The sequence below is a fragment of the Mirounga leonina genome, unplaced genomic scaffold (genome assembly GCF_011800145.1).
Source record: "Mirounga leonina isolate KUSES-001 unplaced genomic scaffold, KU_Mleo_1.0 Mir_101664, whole genome shotgun sequence".
NCBI lineage: Eukaryota > Metazoa > Chordata > Mammalia > Carnivora > Phocidae > Mirounga > Mirounga leonina.
In genome coordinates, this window is record NW_023270175.1 from 7,691,713 (window position 1) to 7,716,715 (window position 25,003).

The following is a 25,003-nucleotide window of genomic DNA, read 5'->3' on the forward strand; positions in this document are numbered from 1 at the left end:
TCAAGTAATCCTCTGTCTCAATAGCTTTTTTCACTTTGAAAAGGCTCTTAAACAGTTTTACCTTTTACAGTAAGACCACCTAAGGCTACAGATCCTGTTCAACTATCTTTTACTCCTTGGTCAAAGGCCAAACCAAGGGCCATATTTAAAAATTTCCAAAACCCACAGAAAACCCTCAAAAATTTTTGTAAATGTAATACCTCCTAAGATTAATAGATTGATAAAATGGCAGAAACTAGGATGAGAGGCCACTGGTCTGACCAAGCATTATGAGCACTAAGCACTTTGCTCTTTGGGAAAGGACTTTGGGACAAGACTATAAACAAAATCCACCAAATTAGTGGCCTTACAGACAATCCCAAATCTATGCTCCAAGAAGGGACCTCATATGGGCCCCTCCCAGAGTTGATGAAACTCTGAGACATTTTCTAGTAAAATGCTACATAATTCCCTTAAACAAAATAAGGGAAAACTAAAAATGAATGAAAAACCTTGGTGAATTCTAGTAGATACTGGAGCTTCACTCTACTTTAAACCCTACTTGGAGCTTATAGATGGGATCCTGGGGAAGCTAACTAAAGCTGGCTAAGGGTGAGAATTCTTATCAGACTTGACTCTCCCAAATCTCAATAGAGAAAGGAAAACAAAATATCTTTTGCGTGCTCTTTCTAAATGTCTCTTGAATCCAAGGGGTTGTTAAATACTGCCAGAAGTATTTACTGTTCGTCTCAGCTGAAAACTGATGAGCTATATAAAGAGATTTTTTTTTAGCAGTTGGCTAAATTGCAAGCTGATATTCAAAATCTGATAGGAATTTTTTTAGGCCCTCTCCCCTAAACTACAATAAAACTATATACCCAGGCAGGGGGTGGGGAGTGGAATCTTCTAAAGCCTTTGTGGAAGGATTCCTAGAGCTCTTAAAAATAGGAAAACTAACCCAAATGTTTTTGGTCTTTTTTTTTGTTTCAAATTCATATGTTCTAAGATAATCTTCAGTGAATAAAAGCTAGTTTAAATTTGTTGGTTTAATTAAAATAGACATGCCGAGGCACCTGGGTGTCTCAGTCGGTTGAGCATCTGCCTTCGGCTCAGGTCATGATCCCGGAGTCCTGGAATTGAGCCCCGTGTCTGGCTCCCTGCTCAGTGGGGAGTCTGCTTCTCCCTCTCCCTCTGTACCCGCCCCCCTACCCCACTCATGCTCTCACTCTTGCTCACTCTCTGTCTCAAATTAACAAATAAAATCTTAAAAAAAAAAAAAATAGACATGTCCAGGGGCACCTGGCTGGCTCAGTTGGTGGAGCGTGTGACTCTTGATTTTGGGGTTGTGAGTTCAAGCCTCACACTGGGTGTGGAGATTACTTAAAAATAAATAAAATCTTTAGAAAAAAATAGACATGTCTGTGCAGTTATCAACGTAGAATGAATGTAATATAGACATACAACTTTTATTCTACTTGGGTTTACTAATCTATAAAGTAAATGTTTTCTGTGTTACAAAATTAGTCAGCCAGAAAAATAACGTGGGATAATGCGTAACTTTGTCTAATGTCTAATACAGTTTTCATAAGTAATCTAAACATAATTTTAAGAACAAATGCTTTACATAGATGTAAATGGGATAAGAGTTTCTAGGTGAATTTTCAAACAAATAGTTTCCAAAACCTTTTGGTTACCCAAAAACTTAGTTTTGGTAAGTTAAGTTAAATGATGAATTAAGGCAAGTTTATTGAATATCTAGATCATCTCCAAATAAAATAAAATACTGAAACATCACTAAAAATAGGTTTATCCACGTTTGGCTGCTTTTACAAAGGAACTAATGATATTTGGGTCCGTTAATAAACATGTCTTGTGTCATACTGAAAACTTTACTATGAGAAAGCATATGTTTTGGAAAATTGCAAAAGTATTTCTATATTTGCCAAGCCATAGAATGCTAGCGTAAGAGACAGTCCACAATTGTTCACTTCTTAATTTTCAGTAGAAAATAAAGTTCTTAAAGATTAAAAATTCTAATATAATTAGAGTAATTAAAGCTACTAGAAATTATAAGGGAAACATCTCTGTGTGCAAGGAAAGTAGAATCTATATTTTCAGTAAGAAAAAGCATAAGGAATGGAGATGCATTTTGTTGAAGGAAAAGAAATTAATTTTGTCCTAAACCGAAGCTGGCTATTTCAGAATGGGAAAGAGTAAAAACAAGACAAAATCCGAATGTAAAAAAGAAATTCATACAGGGGCGCCTGGTTGGCTCAGTCAGTAGGGCATCCTATTCTTGATCTCAGGGTTGTGAGTTTAAACCCCACATTGGGTGTAGTGATTACCTATATGTGTGTATGTGTATTTATTTATTTATTTATTTATTTATTTATTTATTTATTTATTTAAAATAGATTTTAAAAAAAGAAATTCAGGGCACCTCGGCTCAGGTCATGACCCCAGGGTCCGGGGATCAAGTCCCGCATTGGGTTCCCTGCTCCGTGGGGAGCCTGCTTCTCCCTTTCCCTCTGCTTCTCCCCCTGCTTGTGCTCTCTTTCTCTCTATCAAATGAATAAATAAAATCTTAAAAAAAAAAAAATTCAGTGGCGCCTGGGTGGCTCAGTCAGTTAAGAGTCTGCCTTCGGCTCCAGTCATGATCCCAGGGTTCTGGGATCGAGTCCCACATCGGGCTCCCTGCTCAGTGGGGAGTCTGCTTCTCCCTCTCCCTCTATCCCTCCCCCTGCTCGTGCCCCCTCTCTCTCTCTCAAATAAATAAAAAAAAGAAAAAGAAAATCAGAGAAAGCTTATGGGAAAAAAATCTTGGTAGGGGAAAGGTGCAAGATGGCAGCAAAGGAAGACCCTGAACACACTTCGTCCCACAAACACACCAAATACCTACATATAGAACAATTCCTTCTGAAGAAGAACTGAGGGTTGATTGAATAGCTTCTGCACAACAAGGGATATAGGGACCACACAAAGAATGGCAGGATAGATGGAGACACAGTAACACAAAAATCTCTCTCCAGATGCTGTGAACTGTAGTGGAGAATGATAGCACTGAGGGATCCATGTGCAAATTCACATGTTCTAGGGCACAGAAAAAAAGCTGCAGTTTAAAGGGCAACTAGATTACAAGTAAACTAACCTTAGAGTGTCCTCCAAATAGCAAAGAAACTCCTGGAACTCTCTCTGGGGTCAGATGTACTCTTGAGCATGATTGTTTACATTCCACCTCTTTCTTTCTTTTTTTAATTTTCTAATTTTTATTTTTAAGTAATCTCTATACCTAACATGGGACTTGAACCTACATCCCCAAATCAAGAGTCACATGCTCTACCAACTGAGCCAGCCAGCCTCTCCATCTATCTTTTTTCCTTAAAGATTTTATTTATTTATTTCTTCTTATTTTTTAAAGATTTTACTTATTTATTTGAAAGAGAGTGCACGTGCACGTATTCGAGCAGGGTGAGGGGCAGAGGGAGAAGCAGACTCCCTGCTGAGCAGGGAGCCTGATGCAGGGCTTGAATCCAGGACCCTGAGATGATGACCCAAGCCGATGACAGACGCTCAACTGACTGAGCCACCCAGGCACCCCGCCCTATCTATCTTAATAGCAAAAATGGGAGTAGGATCTGGGCACTGTAGATGACCTGCCACCTCAGTAAGCATTTGCCCCTAGCCCACACCAGCCCCAGCCATTTCCCTAATGTGGCTCCCACACCAGTACCTGCCTGAGTTCCAGTCATCCCGCTCAAGTGACCCAGGTGAGTTGAAAACTGAGACACTCCTAAACTGTGCTTGCTACAGCTCCAGCTGTCCCACCAAAGTGGCGCAAATGCAAAGCAACCAGAGACACCGTAGGCCCTCACCTACTTCAGCTCCAGCTGACATTCCAAAGTAACCTCTGCACCCAAAGATCACTCACCCATGCCCACTTCTGCTCCAGGCTCCTCGCCAAAGGAGCCCCAATGTGGAGTGCCTTGGGACCTTCAGCCTGCATACTCCAGCTTCAGCCAAAGCCACCAGACACATGCAGTCTACACAAGGATGTTCCTACCCAAGGCTACTCCTTCAAGACTGGGAGAGGTAGCTGTTTGGCCTCATTGATAGAAAAAAACCCAAAAAGTCAAAAAAATGAGAGAGAGAAATACAGTCCAAATGAAACCAGAAGACAAAACATCAGTAGAAGAACTATAAGAAATGGAGATAAGCAATCTACCTGACGAAGAGGTCTAAGTGATGGTCATAAAGATGCTCATTGAACTCGACAGAAGAGTGGATGAACTCAGTGAGAACTTCAGCATAGAGATAGGTAAAACAAGCAAACAAACAAAATTGAAGAATACAATAACTGAAAAATACACTAAAGGGAATCAACAGCAGATAAGAAGATGCAGAAAAATGGATCAGTTATCTGGAAGACAGGGTAGTGGAAAGCACACAAGCTGAACAGCTAAAAGAGAAAATAATTTGAAAATGTGGCTAAGTTAAGGGACCTCAAAGACAACATTAAGCATACTAACATTCTCCTTATAGGAGTCCCAGAAGGAGAAGAGAGAAAGGGGCAGAGAACTTATTTGAAAAAATAATAGTTGAAAACTCCCCTAACATGGGGAATGAAACACATCCAGGTCCAAGAAGCACAGAATGCCCCAAATAAAATGAACTCAAGGAGGTCCACACCAAGATACATAATAATTAAAAATTTAAACATTAAAGATAAAGAGAGAAACTTAAAAGCAGCAAGACAAATTAGCTATGTCCAAGGGAAATGCCATAAGGCTATCAGCTGATTTTAGGGATATTTTTAATTTTATTTTATTGTTATTATTTTTTTAAACATTTATTTATTTATTTGAGAGAGAGAGAGAAAGAGAGGAGGGAGGGGCAGAGGGAGAGAGAGAATCTCTAGCGGACGCCTCACTGAGCATGCAGCCAGACCCAGGGCTCGATCTCATGAGCCAAATGACCTGAGATCATGACCTGATCCAAAATGAAGTGTTATGTGCTTAATCAACTGAGCCACCCAGGCACCCCCATTTCATTGTTTTTTTTGTTTGTTTTTTGTTTGTTTTTTTAAAGATTTATTTATTTATTTGACACAGAGAGAGAGACTGCAAGAGAGGGAACACAAGCAGTGGGAGTGGGAGAGGGAGAAGCAGGCTTCCCACTGAGCAGGGAGCCAGATGTGGGGCTGGATCCCAGGACCCTGGGATCATGACCTGAGCCAAAGGCAGACGCTTAATGACTGAGCCACCCAGGTGCCCCTATTTCATTGTTTTTTTAAGGTAAGCTCTATGTCTAATGTGGGGCTTTAACTCATGACCCTGAGTTCAAGAGTCACGTGCTCTACTGGCTGAGTCAGCCAGGCTCCCCTATCAACTGATTTTTCAAAAAAGATTCTTTATTTGGGGGTGAGAGAGAGAGAGGGCACTAGTGGAGGGAGAGGGAGAGGGGAAGCAGACTCTGCTGAGCAGGGAGCCCAACATGGGGCCCTATCCCAGGACCCTGAGATCATGACCTGAGCCGAAAGCAGATGCTTAACTGACTGAGCCACCCAGGTACCCCTAAGCTCATTTTTAGCAGAAACTTTACAGGAGAGGGGTGCCTGGGTTGGCTCAGTTGGTTAAGCATCTGCCTTCGGCTCAGGTCATGATCTCAGGGTCCTGAGATAGAGCCCTGTGTTGGGCTCCCTGCTCAGCGGGAAGCCTGCTTCTACCTCTTGTCCCCATTCCTGCTATCTCTGTCACTATCTCTGTCTCTCTCCCTCAAATAAATAAATAAAACCTTAAGAAAAAAGAAAAAAAGAAACTTTACAGGCCAGAAAGAAGTCGCAGGAGATATTCAAAGTGCTGAAAGGAAAAAACCTGCAAGCAAGAATATTTTACCTGGCAAGGTTATCATTCAGAATTGAAGGAGAGAGAGTTTCCCATACAAACAAAAGTTAAAGAAGTTCATCACCACTAAACCAGCCCTATAAAAATGTTAAAAACTTCTTAAAGTGGAGTGGTGCCTGGGTGGCTCAGTTGGTGAAATGTCTGTCTTTAGCTCAGGTCACCATCCCAGAGTCCTGGGATTGAGTCCCACTTCGGTCTTCTTGCTCAGCAGGGAGTCTGTTTCTCCCTCTGCCTGCCGCTCCCCGTTTGTGCTCACTCTCTCTCTGACAAATAAATAAATAAAATCTTTTTAAAAAAGATTTTATTTATTTATTTTAGAAAGAGAGAGTGCACGTGAGTTGGGGGGAGGGACAGAGTGAGAGGAAGAGAGACAATCCTAAGCAGACTTGCAGAAGCCAGTGCAGGAATGGATCCCATGACCCACGAGATCATTACCTGAGCCGAAATCGTGAGTTGGATGTTTAACCAACTGAGCCACACAGGCACCCCAGAATCCAGAAATTCTTGTCTTTTTATGGCAAAGTAGTTATTTACATAAATTCAGTAAGACTCTGTTCTCCTGGGGTACCTGGGTGGCTCAGTCGGTTAAGCCTTTGACTCACGTCATGATCTCAGGGTCCTGACATCTCGCCCAGCATTAGGCTCCCTGCTCAGTGGGGAGTCTGCTTCTCCCTCTCCCTCTGTTTCACGCCCCCCCCCCCAAGCTTTTGCTTAATCTCTCAAATAAAAAAAAAAATATTAAAAAAAAAAAAGAATCTGTTCTTGTAAAGGACACAATTAAAAACATCGGTTATATTACCGAGGCTTTGACTGAAATGTCATATTTGTTTTGAAATGTCATATTTGACAGAGATGTGTGCAGACTCAAATATGAATAGCAAGTTCTAAAAAACTACGTTTCACTTTATGAAGCCAATGTGCCTTTTGGATAAATCAGCCTGGTACTTTGCTTCAGCAAAGCAGCCTTAAAAAGAGCTTAGGGGTGCCTGTGTGGCTTAGTTGGTTAAGCATCTGACTCTTGATTTCAGCTCAGGTCATGATCCCAGGGTCCTAGGATCGAGTCCCACGTTGGACTCCTTGCTCAGCAGGGAGTCTACTTGGGGTTCTCTCTCTCTCTCTCTCTCTCCTTTTGCCCCTCCTCCTACTCTCTCCATCTGTAAAATAGATAAATCTTTTTTTTTAAAGATTTTATTTTAAAAATAAAAATAAAAAAATAAAGATTTTATTTATTTATTTTTAAGAGAGAGAGGGCAGAAACAGGGGAAGCTTCAGGCAGAGGGAGAAGCAGGCTCCCTGCTGAGCAAGGACTTGATCCTAGGACCCTGGGATCATGACCTGAGCTGAAGGCAGACATTTAACCATCTGAGCCACCCAGGCATCCCAGATAAATCAATCTTTTAAAAAAAAAAAGAGCATATATGGTCAATCAGTATTCTTGTTGCATTTATGTGAATAATCATAGCAAATTTAGCATAAACAAATTATCTTTGATAAAAAAGGGGCAGCTTAATTATAGAAAGAGAAATTATGTTAGCACTTTTTAAATATTAGATTCTAATCCTATTAATTGCCTTAAGGTTTTTTTATATACCTATAACTGGACTGGGTTCTGAATTCTTCTGGTTTCCTCAAATATCTGGCTACAACTTTTCAAACTAATATTTCCAATTTTCTCCCACCCTTCCAGTTTAGAATCACTCCAGGCAAAGACTACCCTTGAATCTCCTTGTAAAGGACTAGACCAGGTCTTCCTCACTAACCAGATGGCAGCTAAATTTCAGGGACCTGAACCTTGGATATGTATTTCACAGCTAAAGAAGTCTCCACCTGATATCTACCCCTCCACACCAGTTGAAATCTTCAAAATCAAATTGGGTAGAAAAAGAAGTAGCTGACTTCAAGGTAGACTGCTTCCTCCCAAGACTCTGGATCAAGACTTCATACTTTAACTAAACATGAAACCCTTTCTTTTTCTCTTACTTTCCTTTACTCTGTCATCGGCCTGAAAAGATAATGGCATCATCTGTATCTCCTAGGCAATTGCTAAGGAGGGCAATCCAACCTCCAAACACTGTTGGACTTGCAAAAACTGCTTCAGTTTTCTTTAGAACAAACTCAGCCATCTCACTATTGTGTCATACTGCCTCACCTGGAGGTCCATTTCCCTATCCCTGGTTAACAATTCCAAACCCAGGGGCACCTGGGTGGCTCAGTCATTAAGCAATTGCCTTCTGCTCAGGTCATGATCCCAGGGTCCTGGGATCGAGCCCCAAATTGGGCTCCCTGCTCAGCGGAAGCCTGCTTCTCCCTCTCCCACTCCCCCTGCTTGTGTTCCCTCTCTTACTGTCTCTCTGTCAAATAAATAAATAAAATCTTTAAAAAAAATCAAACAAACAAAAAACAACCCCAAACCCAGGGAAGCTTTAGTCTAGGCTCTACGCAATGAAAGGGAAACAAGGGTGCCTGGGTGACTCAGACGGTTAAGTGTTGGCCTTTGGCTCAGGTCATGTTCTCAGGGTCCTGGTTCTCAGGGTCCAGAACCACATCAGGTTCCCGGCTCAGTGGGGGATCTGCTTCTCCCTCTCCATCTCCCTCTGCCTGCTCGTGCTCTCTGTCTCTCTCTCTCAAATAAATAAATAAAATCTTAAAAAAAAAAAAGAAAGGGAAACAAAGCAGGGGTAACCAGAATAAAACCACCTGTGTGGTCTATAGACCTTACATTTTCTTACTCATATGGCTGTACCAGAGGCCCTTGTGAATTAAAATTAGCTCCCTTTGACAGATCCCCACTTCCCTGTTGAGGAATAAAGGTAAATAAGGCTATGATCAGGAACATCTCCTTGATTCTTGAAAATGTTACAGAATCTGTTGCTAATGCAACAGCAATGTGACAAAAATCCTTGGGCTCTCTGGCCCAAATTCTTTTTTTTTTTTGACAGAGAGAGAGAGACAGCGAGAGAGGGAACACAAGCAGGGGGAGTGGGAGAGGGAGAAGCAGGCTTCCCTGCTGAGCAAGGAGCCCCATGCGGGGCTCGATCCCAGGACCCTGGGATCATGACCCGAGCCGAAGGCAGACACTGAATGGCTGAGCCACCCAGGCGCCCCTCTGGCCCAAATTCTTGATTGTAGGACAGCCCTTGATTATGTTTTAGCTGAACAAGGACGTGTCTGTGCTGTAGCCAATACCACATGCTGCACCTGGATTAACACTTCTGGGGAAGTTGAAACTTAGTTATTTAAGGTCACTGAGCAAAGCACTTGGCTTAAAAAGGTGACTCCTTCAATGGGGTCTTTCTTTGACTTATTTGATTTTAATTGGCTTGGGCCTCGGAGACTATGGCTTTGAAGTGCACTCCAGACATCAGTAATTATCCTGATTGTAATAATCATAGTAATCTCCCTGGTGTGCTGTGTTCTCTCAAACGTTTTAAATGCACGTTTGCAGCTGCTAACCACCAAAAAAAGGATGTCCCTAAAACTGGAATACCAGAAAAGGGTGAAGGAAATGACCAACTGCAAAATTGTGAGCCTGAAGTTGTGACCTGTGTCAGCAAAATTGTTGTGACCTCTGAGTACCACACCAAGAATCAACAGAAAGTAACAGAACTTGAGAGGTTGCTGAAAGTGGCACTAATGCCTTAAAATTTGGTCACATCTCTCAGCTTAGCTGAGAGTTTGATCAAAGGCGCCGGGGATTGTTAAGAAAGAGACAACCAAAATGGAGTCACTAATGCTATGTCCCACGTCACCAAATTGAGACTTAATACCTAATCTAATTGCGGTTTCAGACTCTTCCAGGAACATAATCGTTAACCAGTTGACCTGGAATTACTTAGTCAGCACTAGTGTGGAAATACGCCTTTAGACCCCTTCCTTAGGAAAGCAAACTTGCCTGAAACAATGCCTTCTTTGCTAATAAACTTCCTTTTCTGAATTAAAAACCTCTCCTTTCCTATAGTTCTTTGGAGGTCCTTTCTATCTGCTAGGTGGGGTTCTTCCCAATTCATGAATCAATAAATAATGCCAATTCGATCTTTAAATTTACTTGGTTGAATTTTGTTGTTTAACACAAGTAATAGGAATCATTGTATTCCCCAAAATATCTGTTAAGAGCATTATAACAGGGGTGCCTGGCTGGCTCATTCGGAAGAGCATGCAATTCTTGGTCTCAGGGTTGTGAGTTCGAGCCCTATGTTGGGTGTAGAGATTACTTAAAAAAAAAAAAAATTTTTTTTTTTAAACCATTATGATAGAACTCTTTCCTTAAAGCACTTAACTTTTAAATCAAAATAACTTGCTATGGTATTTTGCCAGAGAAATCTGCCAAGGAAAGAACAGTTAAGCATATGTAAATTTTTAAAAATCTTATTTATTTATTAGAGAGAGATGGAGAGAGAGAGTCCGTGCGTGAGCACACTGAGCTGGGAGGGAGGGAGAAGCAGGCTCCCCACTCAGCAGGGAGCCCAAAGCAGGACTCCATCCCAGAACCCTGGGACCATGACTTGAGCCGAAGGTACACACTCAACTCACTGAGCCACCTAGGCACCCCAAGTACATGTAAATTAATACCTAATTTTGCACTAGAATATCATAGTGCTTAATTTCCATTCTAGGTACATAAAATCTATGTTGGTCTCACTTCTCTACATGGGAATGATTATCTATTTTTTCTTTTATTATAATTCCTACCTATTATTTTGGAAACATGGGATGCCTGGGTGGCTCACTGGGTTAAGTGTTTGCCTTTAGCTCAGGGTATGATCCTGGGGTGTCCTGGGATTGAGCCCCACATTGGGCTCCCTGCTCAGCAGGGAGTCTGCTTCTCCCTCTCCCGACTGCTCATGATCTTTCTCTCTCTCTCTCTGCCTCTCTCTCTCTCAAATAAATAAAATCTTAAAAAAGAAAAATAAAAAAAGAAACCTGCTAGACTGATAGCGGTCTCTAAATCATATGACTGTACTCATTGGCCAAAGAAGTCACCAGGTGTTTGTTTTTCTGTAGCCTCAGATTTAGAAGGAACCTCAGAGGTCACTGAATGTAACCCATTGAAGTAGCCAGTAATTTAGTTCCTGCTTCAGGGCTTCCAGTGTCAATACCTCAGTTCAAGGCAGTTTATCTCATTGCTGTAGTTTTGTCCAATTATTGTAGTTTAACTATTGGAATGTCTCCATATAGTACAGAAATCAATTTTCCTGTAACTTGAGCTAGTGCTGCCCTCTAGCGCTGCACAAAATAACAAATTCACTCCCTCTTCCCAGGATTTTTTTTTTTTAAAACAATTTCGGTCCCCTGAGATTTCCACAGGCTTAAACATCTACAATTTCTGCAATAATGCCTCCCAGGACATGATTTAAATCTCCTCGCAAATTTAGTTGATTTCCCTTGTTTCAATCCGGTTTGTCAGTTAGTATATGGTGGCCAATACTAAAGCAAAACTCAATGTGTTTCTTCTCTTATACTGGATGTTCTATTCATACCCATAGTAACAGGGTTCTTCGTTGAATGGGACTAACTCTGGTTGCCTTATGAATGGAAGGAATTTATTGAAAGTCGCTTGGGTAGCTCAAGAAATAGCTACAGACTCTAGAGAATCAGGCTCAAGAAAAAGGACAGGAACCAAGAATGACTAGAAATTCAGAATCGTGGGGTGCCTGGGTGGCTTAGTTGGTTAAGCAACTGCCTTTGGCTTGGGTCGTGATCCCAGAGTCCTGGGATCGAGTCCCGCATCAGGCTCCCTGCTCAGCGGGGAGTCTGCTTCTCCCTCTCCCTCTGCCTCCTGTTCTGCCTGCTTGTGTGCTCTCTCTCTCTGTCAAATAAATAAATTAGAAAATCTTTACAAAAAAAAAAAAGAAATTCAGAATTGTCTCTAAAATCATACCTCAAAATTAATCTGATGAGCCCACCAGTGCCATATGCTGATGCTGGAATCATACCACTACCATTGTTGGCCCTAGGGACTGGCTGTTGTGGCCAGAATGAAATCTGTGTTGTACAAATACCAGCTTCCATGCAGGCCAAGTCTAGGTCATATGTTTTTGCTCAGTTTCTTGGAAATTTTCTTGGTTTGTAATGGGAGACAGGCTCTGCCTCTCAATAAGATTCTAATGGTGAGATGTTCACAAAAATAGGAAAGGACATCATTTGCCGAGCAGCTGACTAATGTTTTAAAAGCCTCATTTTAGCTTCTGTGTGGTGACGAGACCAAGAGCCATGGCAGAACTACGAAGACTGGTTAGGAAGCTATGTCAATAATCAGGGTAAGAAATGATGTTGGCATGAATCAAGATGGTAATGGTGGAGGTGGAGAGAAGTGGTGAGATTCTGGATATATTTTGAAGGTAGAGCTCACAGCATTTGCTGATGGAGTGGATATAGGGTGTGATAGTCAAAAATGACTTGAAATGCTTGGTCCTGAGCAAATAGAGACTAGAGTGGCCATTCAAACCATAAAACAGACTCTTAACTAATAGAGCAAAAACTGAGGGTTGCTGGAGGGGAGGCAGGAGGGGGGGGTTGGGTTAGATGGGGGATGGGGATTAAGGAGGGCACTTGTTGTGATGAGCACTTGTTGTATGTAAGTGATGAATCATGGAATTCTACACCTGAAATGATTATTGCAGTGCATGTTAACCAATTGGAATTTAAATAACTAAAAAAAAGAAAAGAATGGAATTGCCATTTATTGAAATGGGGCAGAAAGTGGCAAGAGCAGGTTTTGTGAGGGAAGATAAGAATTTGGTCTTGAAAAATTAAGTTTGTGATGACCGTTGTATATCTGAGTAGATATGTTGAGTAGGTATATCAGTCATACAAACTTTTGGTGTAGAGGTCTGAACTAGAGACTCAAGGGAAACATCTGTATAGCTGCTTTTGAAAACCATGAGACTGGATGAGATCACAAGGCAGTATACATAAATACAGAAACTGAGTATGGATTGGGCTCTCGTTCCAGTGTTTAAAGCAGTGGGTCTCAAACTGTGGTCCCTAGACCAGTAACATCACCGTCACGTGGAAACTTGTTAGAAATATACACTTTTCTTCCCTATTCCTGACCTACTGAATCAGAATCTCCGGGGGTGGAGCCCAGCTAACGGCGTTTTAATAGGCGTTTTAATAAGGTGACTCGAACGAACGTATGCTACCGTTTGAGCACCAGTGGTTTAGAGGACAGGGAGGGGCTAGAAAAGAAAACAGAAAGGGAGCAGCCAGTAAGGTACAAGGAAACCCAGGAAAGAAAGGTGTCTTAGTGATGTAGATTTGGAATGTAGGTGAGGTTTGGTAGGGTGAGGTCCGGAGCCGATGGCCAAGAAAGAATTCTTAAGACGTCTTTGGTGCAAAATGGTGGTTTTATTAAAGCACGGGGACAGGACCTGCTGGCAGAAGGAGCTGCACTGGGGTTGTGAGGAGCTATTAATTACATACTATGCAGATGGGGGAGGTAAGGAAAAAGGGAGGTGTCCAAAAGGACTTTCATATGCTAAAGAAGACCCTCAGGATACTGGAGACCTGGCTATTATCAAGCTAAGGTTGTTTTTCCCTCTAGCAAAATATTAACATTAAGATAGTTGGAAGTTTCCTGGAGGAATGTCCCACATATCCCACCCAGAGTGTGTTTTGGGGGTGTGGGGGGGAGGTTGCTTGTGCTTTGTCCTCAGCTAGACTTCTGCTCCTTCATCATTAAGAGTCAAGAGAAGAAAACATATCAAGGAGGAAAAAGTAATCAATTCTATCAAATCCTGTGGGTGTATCAAATAAATTAACCAGTTCGTCTTTTGGGAGGATAAACTATACTTCACACTCTTGACCTTCACTTGATTCTTCTAATAAATCCTCCTTTTCATTTAACCTAGTTGGAGTAGACTTCTGTTATTTCCAACCAAAAGATCCTTCACTAGAAAATACCCAATTGTTCTACAATTGATTTAGAGAAACAACATTCTGAACTGTACATTAATCTTTATGTAGCAGGGGAACTCTGTTTGAACCTAAGCCTATTTGAAGATTTATTTATTTATTTGTTTGTTTGTTTGACAGAGAGAGAGAGAGGGAACACAAGCAGGGGGAGTGGGAGAGGGAGAAGCAGGCTTCCGCTAAGCAGGGAGCCCGATGCAGGACTCGATCCCAGGACCTGATCCCAGGACCTGATCCCAGGACCCCAGGATCATGACCTGAGCCAAAGGCAGACGCTTAACAACTGCGCCATCCAGGGGCCCCAAACCTAAGCCTATTTGAATGAAGGCAAAGAATTCTTCCTAAGAAAAAGTTACGTAAGGCCAAACTCATTAAATAACAAAATGTTGTCAGAGGAGAGAAGCAATTTTATGCAAAGCAATGTTATAAGAGCTCTCTCTTGCTCGCTCGCTCTCTCTCTCAAAGTTATCTCCTGGCCCGATTTCTACTAGACTCAATTCTGAAATCTAAGGAGGAAGGGGGCTGCGAATTCAAAAACACAACAAAACAAACCCCAAATTAACAACAACAAAAATGTTCCAGTGAAACTCTTTAGGACATTGGAATCTAGAAGCATCACTTTGGTGTCCCTCTAATAGAAGTGACCCAGAAGGAGAGACAGAAGTTCTCTACGTCAGCATGTGGCTTTTGACTTCTTAGGAGCTCCAATTCCTTATTTGTAGCAGGGGCTGATGGAGCTTAAAGTATATGGTGGTACCAAAAAAAGGAGTCCAGAGGAAGGTAAAAGGAAAGGAATAGCAGGTTCGGTATGGCAGCTCACTGGATTGTTTGTGATTACATTTATGAAAGACCCCCCCACCACAACTCACTGAGGAAATATTAGGGGAAACATATTTCAGGGAGCTGGGTATACTACAAGATTACAGGGAAACAGAAATTATTGAAATTTGAGTTATTACTATTAATGTACTACTACGGATAGCCACAGACTAAAGATGAGGCTTGGGAGAACTTGTGTGATACATAGGAAATTTTTCATGTATTAAGATTCACCTTTTTAGTACATTTTTTCCCCTCCTATTCAAGACTATTTTTTTTTTTTAAAGATTTTGTTTATTTATTTGACAGAGAGAGAGAGACAGTGAGAGAGGGAACACAAGCAGGGGGAGCGGTTGAGAGAGAAGCAGGCTTCCCGCGGAGCAGGGAGCCCGATGTGGGGCTCGATGTGGGGCTCGATCTCAGGACCCTGGGATCATGACCTGAGCCGAAGGCAGATGCTTAACCATCTGAGCCACCCAGGCGCCCCTCAAGACTATTCTTCTAATTGCACTCTTAATTTCATCTTTTCTGTCATGTGTCCAGTGATTATTTCCTATTCTCTTTATTTTTAATGCCTCTTTCCCATAGCCTGTAAGTATGTTTAATTAAATCTTTTCCATTAAAAAAGCTCACTGTATAGGTACTTGGCCAACTCAGTTGGTAGAGCATGTGACTCTTGATCTTGGGGTCATGAGTTCAAGCCCCAAATTTGGAGTAGGGATTATTAAAAAAAAAAATCCAAAACCCCACTGTAGTCTACCTTGTGAAAGTAGTGGTTAAAAGCATGAATTCTAGAGCCAGACTGCCTGAGGTTGAAAACTCTACTGTTGACTAGTTTTTTGTCCCTGGGCAAATTTTAATGCTCTGTGCCTTCATTTCCTTACATGTATAAAGGAAATAATACTAGTTCTTACTTATGGGTTTATTGTGAGTATTAAGTGAATGGATATTTGTAAAACTCTTAGAACAGTGCCCAGCAGATGGTAAATGTTGTATGTGTTGATTAAATAAAAATTAACTAATTGATCAAGCCTCAACTTACGGCCTGTTAAAAGTCTGCTAAAGGTTAGAAAAACAACCAACCAACTCTTAATTACTAAATTTAAGGAATTCTGCAGTTCTTTTTTTTTTTTTTTAAGATTTATTTATTTATTTGACAGAGAGAGACACAGCGAGAGAGGGAACACAAGCAGGGTGGAGTGGGAGAGGGAGAAGCAGGCTTCCCGCAGAGCAGGGAGCAGATATGGGGCTCGATCCCAGGACCCTGAGATCATGACCTGAGCTGAAGGCAGCCACCTAACTGACTGAGCCACCCAGGCGCCCCGGAATTCTGCAGTTCTTAGCTAACTTGATCGTTCAGCAATACTTGCTTTGGGGGACCACTAAGTTCCTCTTAGAACTTTCCCTTTATTTCCTGGATGCTTCTTTCCTGGTTCTTCCCATAGCTCTCTGATATTTTCTACTCAATTTCCTTTGTAATTTCCCTGGGATTCTGTCTTTGGTCCTCTTCCCTTCTTACTCTACAATTCAATAAATCTGATATTTAAAAAAATGCTCCAAACCCACTGCATAAAAGTCCCTCCATAATCTATTCTCTGCTGATCTCTTCAGATTCATCTTTCAGTACCGCACCACATGAAATGGCTTGAACTTTTTTTTTTTTTTTTTTTTATTCATGAGAGATAGAGAGAGAGGCAGAGGCAGAGGGAGAAGCAGGCTCCCCGCGGAGCAGGGAGCCCGATGCGGGACTCCATCCCAGGACCCTGGGATCATGACCTGAGCCGAAGGCAGTCGCTTAACCGACTGAGCCACCCAGGCGTCCTGGCTTGAACTTTTCAAAGTGCTGGTAGGGCTGCTTCCCCCAAGAGGAAATCCCATTCCCACCCTTAAAATTACTCCCTAATTTTTCAAGTCTTAAATGAATTTTTTCTTGATACAGTAGGTGATTTTCTCCTGTAAGTCTCATATATATTTTATAGATAACAATATCATCAGAGCCTAACACAGTGAACAGCTCAGTATTTACTGACAGACTGAATTATAGCATCTAAATTAATATTTTACATGTATTTATTGTCTTCACCAACTGTATATGCCTTGAGAAAAAGATTTATTAATCATTAGGTTCCTTGTGCTAAGTAATGACTTAAAAACAACAAATAGTTAAATAATTTACATTTACAATCTCTTCAGATGTTTATGTTGTGATTTCTGTAACAACTTAAGTTTTCAGCTCTCAAAATTTATTAATTTGATTTTTATTTCCTCTGAAGAACCAGGGATACCCAGGAGTCTTCTAACATTTAAAAATAATGTATACTGAGCAGTGTTAAGGTGGTAAGAGGAATGATTATATTTTTTTCTTAAGAAATGTCATGGGGGCGCCTGGGTGGCTCAGTTGGTTAAGCGACTGCCTTCGGCTCAGGTCATGATCCTGGAGTCCCAGGATCGAGTCCCGCATCGGGCTCCCTGCTCGGCAGGGAGCCCGCTTCTCCCTCTGACCCTCCCCCCTCTCATGTGCTCTCTCTCTCTCTCTCATTCTCTCTCTCAAATAAATAAATAAATAAAATCTTAAAAAAAAAAAGAAAAGAAATGTCATGGACACATCTTTAGGGAAGTCCTCAAAAAGTATGTGGTGCTGCAAGCTTGTGGGTGGGCCCTAACTGCTAGATTTGTGGTAGATATTCAAATTTGAGGGAAGTAGAGAACCAGTCTATCACGTCAAGAACATAAGGTTCTACTCACCAAGGATGCCAACAGCAAAGAGGACAAATGTTTTTTTCTTTGTTATGAAAGGAGAGGGTCAAGAAGTCACAAAAGAAAAAAAAGTTGCAACTGAGTGAGCGGCAGATGCACAGAAGAGGCAGTTTCTAGAAAGCGCGGGAAAAAAATGGGCGGGTCTTTTTTTTTTTTTTTTGATGATCCAAGTTTCTGATAGGATGTCTGCGGAGGGGTAACTGCTAAGCTCCTCCCCCTGAGCCTCAGCAACAGTGAAGGGAAAGACTGTGATTGGGTGAAAAGTTTAGCCGGAACCCTAAGGAGCAGTGAGGGGGCGCAATACACCAGCTTAGCTCAGAGCGGGTGCGGCTACGCTGAGGAGATGGCTTCGCTTTCCAGCCCAACACTTTCTGGAAAGGTGGTGACAGAACCTAACAATGGGGGAAAGATGACCTATCTAGATATGTCTCTAGGTATGTAGACCCCAGACTCCAGCCCCAACTAGTTTGGGTTACTGGCTTTGAATAGTAGACCTTGGCTTGGGGCAGGCTGGAGGAGGCCCCATGAGGCATATGCTCCTGGGTGGCGAGGCTTGCGCTCTGTGCGCCGCTCCTGCCCCAACGTGGATAAAGCCCAGGCCAGCTTAGCTCCTGCCCTTCCTTTCTCCTCCCATTTTCCTATGACTCCTCTTGGGCGGGAAACTGGCGAAAGCTGACAGAAATTGCGTGAGACGTAAGGGTTGCTGAAGGTTCAGGCTGAGGGAAATAAAAAGCCAGCATTCTCCATATATTTTATTCTCCTAAGGATTGATAGCAAGCCACCCACCCACTTCACATGAGGCTCCTCGAAATCAGTCTTTGAATCTGAGAGCCTGTCACAAATGACTACTTTCCAGGGGCTAGTTTTCAAAGACTGAAAGCGAGCAGGAAGACTGGGCAAAGGGGTGGTTTATTTGCTTGCTTGCTTGTTGATTGGTGCTATACACTCTAGACCAACTTTCTTCTCCACTGGCACCTTCTAATCTCTTAACCTCAGACCTCTTCAGGACTATCACCCACTTTGGAAATGGGGAAGGGGAGGGGAAAAGGGAGGGCCGACTTCATAAATGAGCGAGAGGGAGCAGAACAAGGAGGCTGACTTTAAAAATGGCAGGAGATGGGGTGGAGTGGGGATGGGGGGCAGACGAGCAGGGAAAGAGAAAGCTTCAACAGTGGGGAAAAGAGCTGAAAAGCAAGGGCAGCTTTAGAAATGAGAAGGGGAGGAGCAAGGAGGGCTGAACCTCGAATGGGAAGAGCAGTGCAAAGAGATTTCACTTTGAGTTGAGTGTTGGAGAGCAGAGCAGGGAGGGTCGAACTTAGAAATGGCGGCAGGGCTGGTTGGGGTGGGTAGGAGGGGAGATGCAGGGGTAAGAGTGGGAAGCAGGGAGGGAAGCAGGGGAAGGAGAGTGTGCCATAAAAATGAGGTGAGTAAGGACAGGGAGGACATACTTTATTATGAGAAGGGAGAGCCATGAGGGTGGAGAAGAGCAGGAGAGGCAAATAATTAGACACGGGAGGAGCAGAGCAGATGGAGGTATTTAGAGATGAATGGGAAAGAGTAGAAGAAGAGGGAGGCAGACTTCCAAAAATAAGAGGGAAAGCAGAGCAAGCAGAGTGGACCTTAGTGGGGAGGGAGGAGTAAGGAAAGCTGACATTAGAAGTGGGGTTGAAGAGGAGCAAGGGCAAAAGACCTTAGAAATGGAAGGAGTAGAGTAGGGATGGAAGACCCTAGAAGTGGGAGGCTGCAGAGCATTGAGGGTGGAACTTTGAAATGGAAGGGCACAGAACAGGGAAAGTTGACCTTATAAGTGGGGAGGGAGGGGGGACTTCAGAAATGAGGAGGAAGGAGCAGGGTTTGAGATGTGAAATATGAGACAGGGAGCAGCTGTGAGGGCAATCAGTAGAAATGGAAAGAGGGAGGAACCGGAAGAGTGGACCTTAGGAATGAGAGTGAATGAGCAAATAGGGAGGGCAGTCCTCAGAAAGGAGCTGAGAAGTGCTGCCAGGGAGGATCTTATAAGCGGCAGGGAGCAGGCAGAGTGGATCTTACAAATGTGGTCTGAGGGAGTGGACTGCTGAAATGAAAGAGGATTATTTGCCTTTTTATTGTTGTAATAGTTTTATATATATATATTGCAGATGCTGGACCTTTCTCAGGTATACAATTTACAAATACTTTCTTCTGTATTGTGGGATGGCTTTTTACTTTCTTGATAGTGTCCTTTGATGCACAAGAGTTTTTCATTTTGATGAAGTACAATTGATTTTTTTCTTTTGTTGTTCATGATTTGGTATTCTATCTAAGACATTATGAAGATTTACCCCTATGTTTACTTCTAAGAGTTTTCTAGTTTTGGCTTTTACATTTATATCTCTGATCCATTTGAGTTAATTTTTTGCAAATGGTGTGAGTTAAGATCCAACTTCATTCTTTTGTAGGTGGATATCCAGTTGTTCCAACATCATTTGTTAAAAAAAGACTATTGTTTCCGCTATTGAATGGTCTTGGTAGAACTGCATTCTTTTTTTTTTTTTTTAAGATTTTATTTATTTATTTGAGACAGAGAGAATGAGAAAGAGAGAGAGCACATGAGAGGGGGGAGGGTCAGAGGGAGAAGCAGGCTCCCCGCCAAGCAGGGAGCCCGATGCGGGACTCGATCCCGGGACTCCAGGATCATGACCTGAGCCGAAGGCAGTCGCTTAACCGACTGAGCCACCCAGGCGCCTCTAGAACTGCATTCTTAACTTCATTTTTGGATAGTTCATTGCTAGTATATAGAAATAGGATTTATTTTTGTGTGTGGACCTTCTAGCTCACAACCTTGCCAAGCTTGTTTATTAGCTCTAACTTGTGTGTGTGTGTGTGTGTGTGTGTGTGTGTATCTTTAAGACTTCCTTTTTATAAGATCATGGCATCTGAGAATATAGATATTTTCACTTTTTTCTTTCAAATCTGGTTGCTTTTTCTTTTTCTTTTTTTTTTTCTGGACTAATTCTCTTGGCTAGAATTTCCAGTGAAACGTTAAATAGATGTGGTAAGAGTGGACATCCTTGACTTGTTTCTGATCTTAGGGGGAAGGCTTTTGTCTTCCCCATGAATCATTATTTTAGCTGTGGGTTTTTCCTAGATGCTTTTTATTTTATTTTATTTTTTATTTTTATTCTTTAAAGATTTTATTTGACAGAGAGAGAGGGAACACAAGCAGGGAAGTGGGAGAGGGAGAAGCAGGCTTCCTGCAGAGCAGGGAGCCTGATGCGGGGCTCGATCCCAGGACCCTGGGATCATGACCTGAGCTGAAGGCAGACGCCTAATGACTGAGCCACCCAGGCACCCCTTCCTAGATGCTTTTTATAAGGTTGAGGAAGTTGCCTACTTCAGGGTATGTTACCTCTGAGGGGGAATGGCCCTGAATAGTACCTAAGACATTTTCTTGTTTTTTTTCTTTAATGTGTTTTTCACAATCTATTTCACCATGGGTATCAATAGGTTTTACTCTTCTGGATTCCAGACTGTTACTTGCCCTTCACCCAGGCTCCAACATGAGTTCTGAAATATTTCGTGGCATTAAAGTGACTTTTATTTTATTTTATTTTATTTTATTTATTTATTTTTTTAAAGATTTTATTTATTTGAGAGAGAGAGCACATGGGGGGGGGAGGGTCAGAGGGAGAAGCAGACTCCCCGCTGAGCAGGGAGCCCGATGCGGGACTCGATCCAGGGACTCCAGGATCATGACCTGAGCCGAAGGCAGTCGCTCAACCAACTGAGCCACCCAGGCGCCCTAAAGTGACTTTTAAAAAGTAATATTTGGTCACTGGGCAGGACTGGGACTAAGGTGAGGCAAGTGAGGCACTTGCCAAGGGTGCAAAAATTTTTTTTAAAGATTTTATTTATTTATTTGATAGAGAGACAGCGAGAGAGGGAACACAAGCAGGGGGAGTGGGAGAGGGAGAAGCAGACTCCCTGCTGATCAGGGAGCCCGATTCAGGTCTCGATCCCAGGACCCTGGGACCATGACTTGAGCCAAAGGCAGACACTTAACATCTGAGCCACCCAGGTGCCCCAAGGGTGCAAAATTTAAGCAGGCAATAAAAATTCAATGATTGAGGGGCACCTGGGTGGCTCAGTGGGAAAGCATCCAACTCTTGGTTTCGGCTCAGCTCATGACCTCATGGGTCGTGAGATTGAGCCCCAAGTACGGGGAGTCTGCTTGAAGATTCTTTCCCTCTGCCCTTCCCCCTGCTCTTGCTTTCTCTCTCTCTAAAGTAAATAAGTAAATCATTAAAAAAAATTGATGATCAAGATAATTTTTTTTTTTTTTAAGATTTTATTTACTTGACAGAGAGAGACACAGCGAGAGAGGGAACACAAGCAGGGGGAGTGGGAGAGGGAGAAGCAGGCTCCCCGTGGAGCAGGGAGCCCGATGCGGGGCTCGATCCCAGGACCATGGGATCATGACCTGAGCCGAAGGCACCCCAGAGATAATTTTTTTTTAAGTAGGCTCTACACCCAATGTGGAGCCCAATGTGGGGCTTGAACTCACAAACCCGAGGAGTGTCTGGGTGGCTCAGTTGTTTAAGCGTCTGCCTTCAGCTCAGGTCATGATCCTGGAGTCCTGGGATCAAGCCCTCCATCGGGCTCTCTGCTCAGTGGAGAGCCTGCTTCTCCTTCTGCCCCTTACCCTGCTTGTTATCTCTCTCTCTCTCTCAAATAAATAAATAAAATCTTAAAAAAAAAAAAAAGAGTAGAATAATACTAAAAAAAAAAAAAAGGAACTCACAACCCCAAGATCAAGACCTGAGCTGAGATCAAGAGTTGGTTGCTTAGGGGCGCCTGGGTGGCTCAGTTGTTAAGCGTCTGCCTTTGGCTCGGGTCGTGATCCCAGGGTCCTGGGATCGAACCCCACATCGGGCTCCCTGCTCAGCGGTTAGCCTGCTTCTCCCTCTTACTCTGTCGTTCCCCCTGCTTGTACTCTCTCACTCTGTCTCTCAAATAAATAAATAAAATCTTAAAAAAAAATTAAAAAAAGAAGACACCTTCTTCATAACCTCATAGACTATGCTGAAAAGGTCGTTCCACACCTTACTTAGGTCCAAAAGCCATTTGTTTTCTCTTCTCTGTGGACAGGCTGAGCAGCAATTGGATTTCATCTCTAAATCGTAGCTGATAAGATCTGTGATTTCTAGATGTATACTGTATATTCTTGTGCAATTTCATTACAATGCAAGAAATCAAATGGTGGTCTCTGGAATTATGAAGTCCGGAGTTAAAATTGTGTATAATTTCACTTAAAAAAACAAAAACAAAAACCTGCAATATATTCCAAGGGTGCAAATAACGGAAACTTTAAAAAAGTAATTAAGTTTTTTCTTTTTTTTTTTAGATTTTATTTATTCATTTGAGAGAGAGAGAGAGAGACAGAGCAGGGGGAGAGGTAGAGGGAAAGGGAGAAGCAGGCTCCCCGCTGAGCAGGGAGCCTGATGTGGGACTTTATCCCAGGACTTGAAGATCATCTCCTGAGCTGAAGGCAGATGCTTAATCATCTGACCTACCCAGGTGCCCTGAAAGTAATTAAGTTTCTAAATAAGTTTGTAAATGACCATTATATTTAAAAAATCAAGACTTGTGTTTCTCAGTTTTTTTCTGCTGTGTAACCATCTATTAACCTTGGCCCACTTAACACACACCTGTATATTTAGAGGGGAAAAAAAATAGAAGAATTAAGTACTTTTTACAGGCCACATGTGTACGTATGAGAAAATTGTTTAGTGTCAGCAACTACTAAATGCCAATTCAGTTCAATTATTTATTAAACATTCACTATTATCTAAGAATTCCTATGAAACAGAAAGACTTCTTACACTACAGGGTTTTTTCTTCAATTTTATTTTATTTATTTATTTATTTATTTATTTATTTATTTATTTTATTAAAGACTATTTATTTATTTGACACAGAGAGAGATAGCAAGAGCAGGAACACAAGCAAGGGGAGTGGGAGAGGGAGAAGCAGGCCTCCCATTGAGCAGGGAGCCCGATCCGGGGCTCAATCCCAGGCCCCCAGGATCATGACCTGAGCCGAAGGCAGACACCCAACGACTGAGCCACCCAGGTGCCCCTTTTCTTCAATTTTATAATCTTCTTAATAGAATTTTAGAGCTGGAAGGGCACTATACGCTCTTGTCTCTATAGTCAAATAAAGAACCATTTAGAAAAAGAATTAAAAGAATGTCACTGTTAAATTTATTGACACTTTCACTTGGCTATACCTGAGGTTTTGTTTGTTTTTGTTTTTTTGTTTTTTTAGTCTCATCGTACATTTTTTTTTTAAAGATTTTATTTATTTTTTTGACAGAAAGAGACACAGCTAAAGAGGGAACACAAGCAGGGGGAGTGGGAGAGGGAGAAGCAGGCTCCCCACTGAGTCAGGAGCCCGATGCGGGGCTCGATCCCAGGACCCTGGGATCATGACCCCAGCTGAAGGCAGACGCTTAACAACTGAGCCACCCAGGTGCCTCTCATGGTACATTTTTATGTTGGGGCATAGATGCCTTTTCTAATACCATTTTCTCAATTATATTTCAATTTGAACATTTGTTAATTTAATATGAAATACTTAGGAATTTGTACTAGGTTTATTTGCTTATGAAATTGTACTAGGTTTATTTCTAGAAAATCCAGCATAGAATGGATGTTTAAGATTATAAAACTAAAATATATTTCTTTTCTCCATTTTGAATCTGAAGCACTTTCAAGATTAAAATTTCCTACTCGACTTTCATCACAGTTTGTATCTTAGATACTGATGTTTGTATGTTGCAATAGTTTAGACAGGTACTATGTCATACAGGCTTGTCCTGCGGTGACACCATATCGGTGTTCTAAGTGCGAAGAGAAATGGAATAGTCAGCATTTGGCGAGAGGTGAGATAAAAGATCTATATTATATAAAGCTTTTCTACTTGATTGGGAGCCATGCACAGCTGGACTTGGAATATACCAAACACATTTGCTTTTAAAGATGTAATGTTATATTTATTTATTTATTTATTTTTTAATTTTAATTTTTTTTTTTAAAGATTTTATTTATTTATTTGACAGTGAGAGAGGGAACACAAGCAGGGGGAGTGGGAGAGGGAGAAGCAGGCTTCCCGCGGAGCAGGGAGCCCGATGCGGGGCTCGATCCCAGGACCCTGGGATCATGACCCGAGCCGAAGGCAGACACTTAACGACTGAGCCACCCAGGCGCCCCAAAGATGTAATGTTATATTTAAATATGCCTAGCATTCACCTTTTCTTTGATTACCCTCCTTTTGTAGTCTAGGCAGCTTTACATTTTTTGCTAAAACAAGTTTCCTTTAAAATGTGGACTTAGTTTCTAAAGACAGTCAAATGAAATTAAAATTATTGGATCACAGAAAAGATGCAGTTTCCTTTCAAATAGCTGTGCAGTGATAATATCAATTCTCTATTTTTTTTTAAGTTTTTATTTATTTAAGTAATCTCTATTCCCATTGTGGGGCTCAAACTCATGATCCTGAGATCAAGAGTCACGCACTCCTCAGACTGAGCCATCCAGAGGCCCCTCTCTCTATTATTTAAAAAGCACTGGGGCCTCTGGGTGGCTCAGTAGGTGAAG

General features: G+C 42.0%; 1 protein-coding gene across 1 annotated transcript in view; it reads left to right on the forward strand.

The window, feature by feature from the left end:
* The first annotated feature begins 9,215 nt into the window (after positions 1–9,215).
* Positions 9,216–25,003, forward strand: part of LUZP4 (leucine zipper protein 4) — a 42,103-nt gene continuing 26,315 nt past the window's right edge. The window contains 1 exon segment of the mRNA XM_035005496.1: positions 9,216–9,476. Within this exon segment, the coding sequence (XP_034861387.1) occupies positions 9,216–9,476 (261 nt within the window).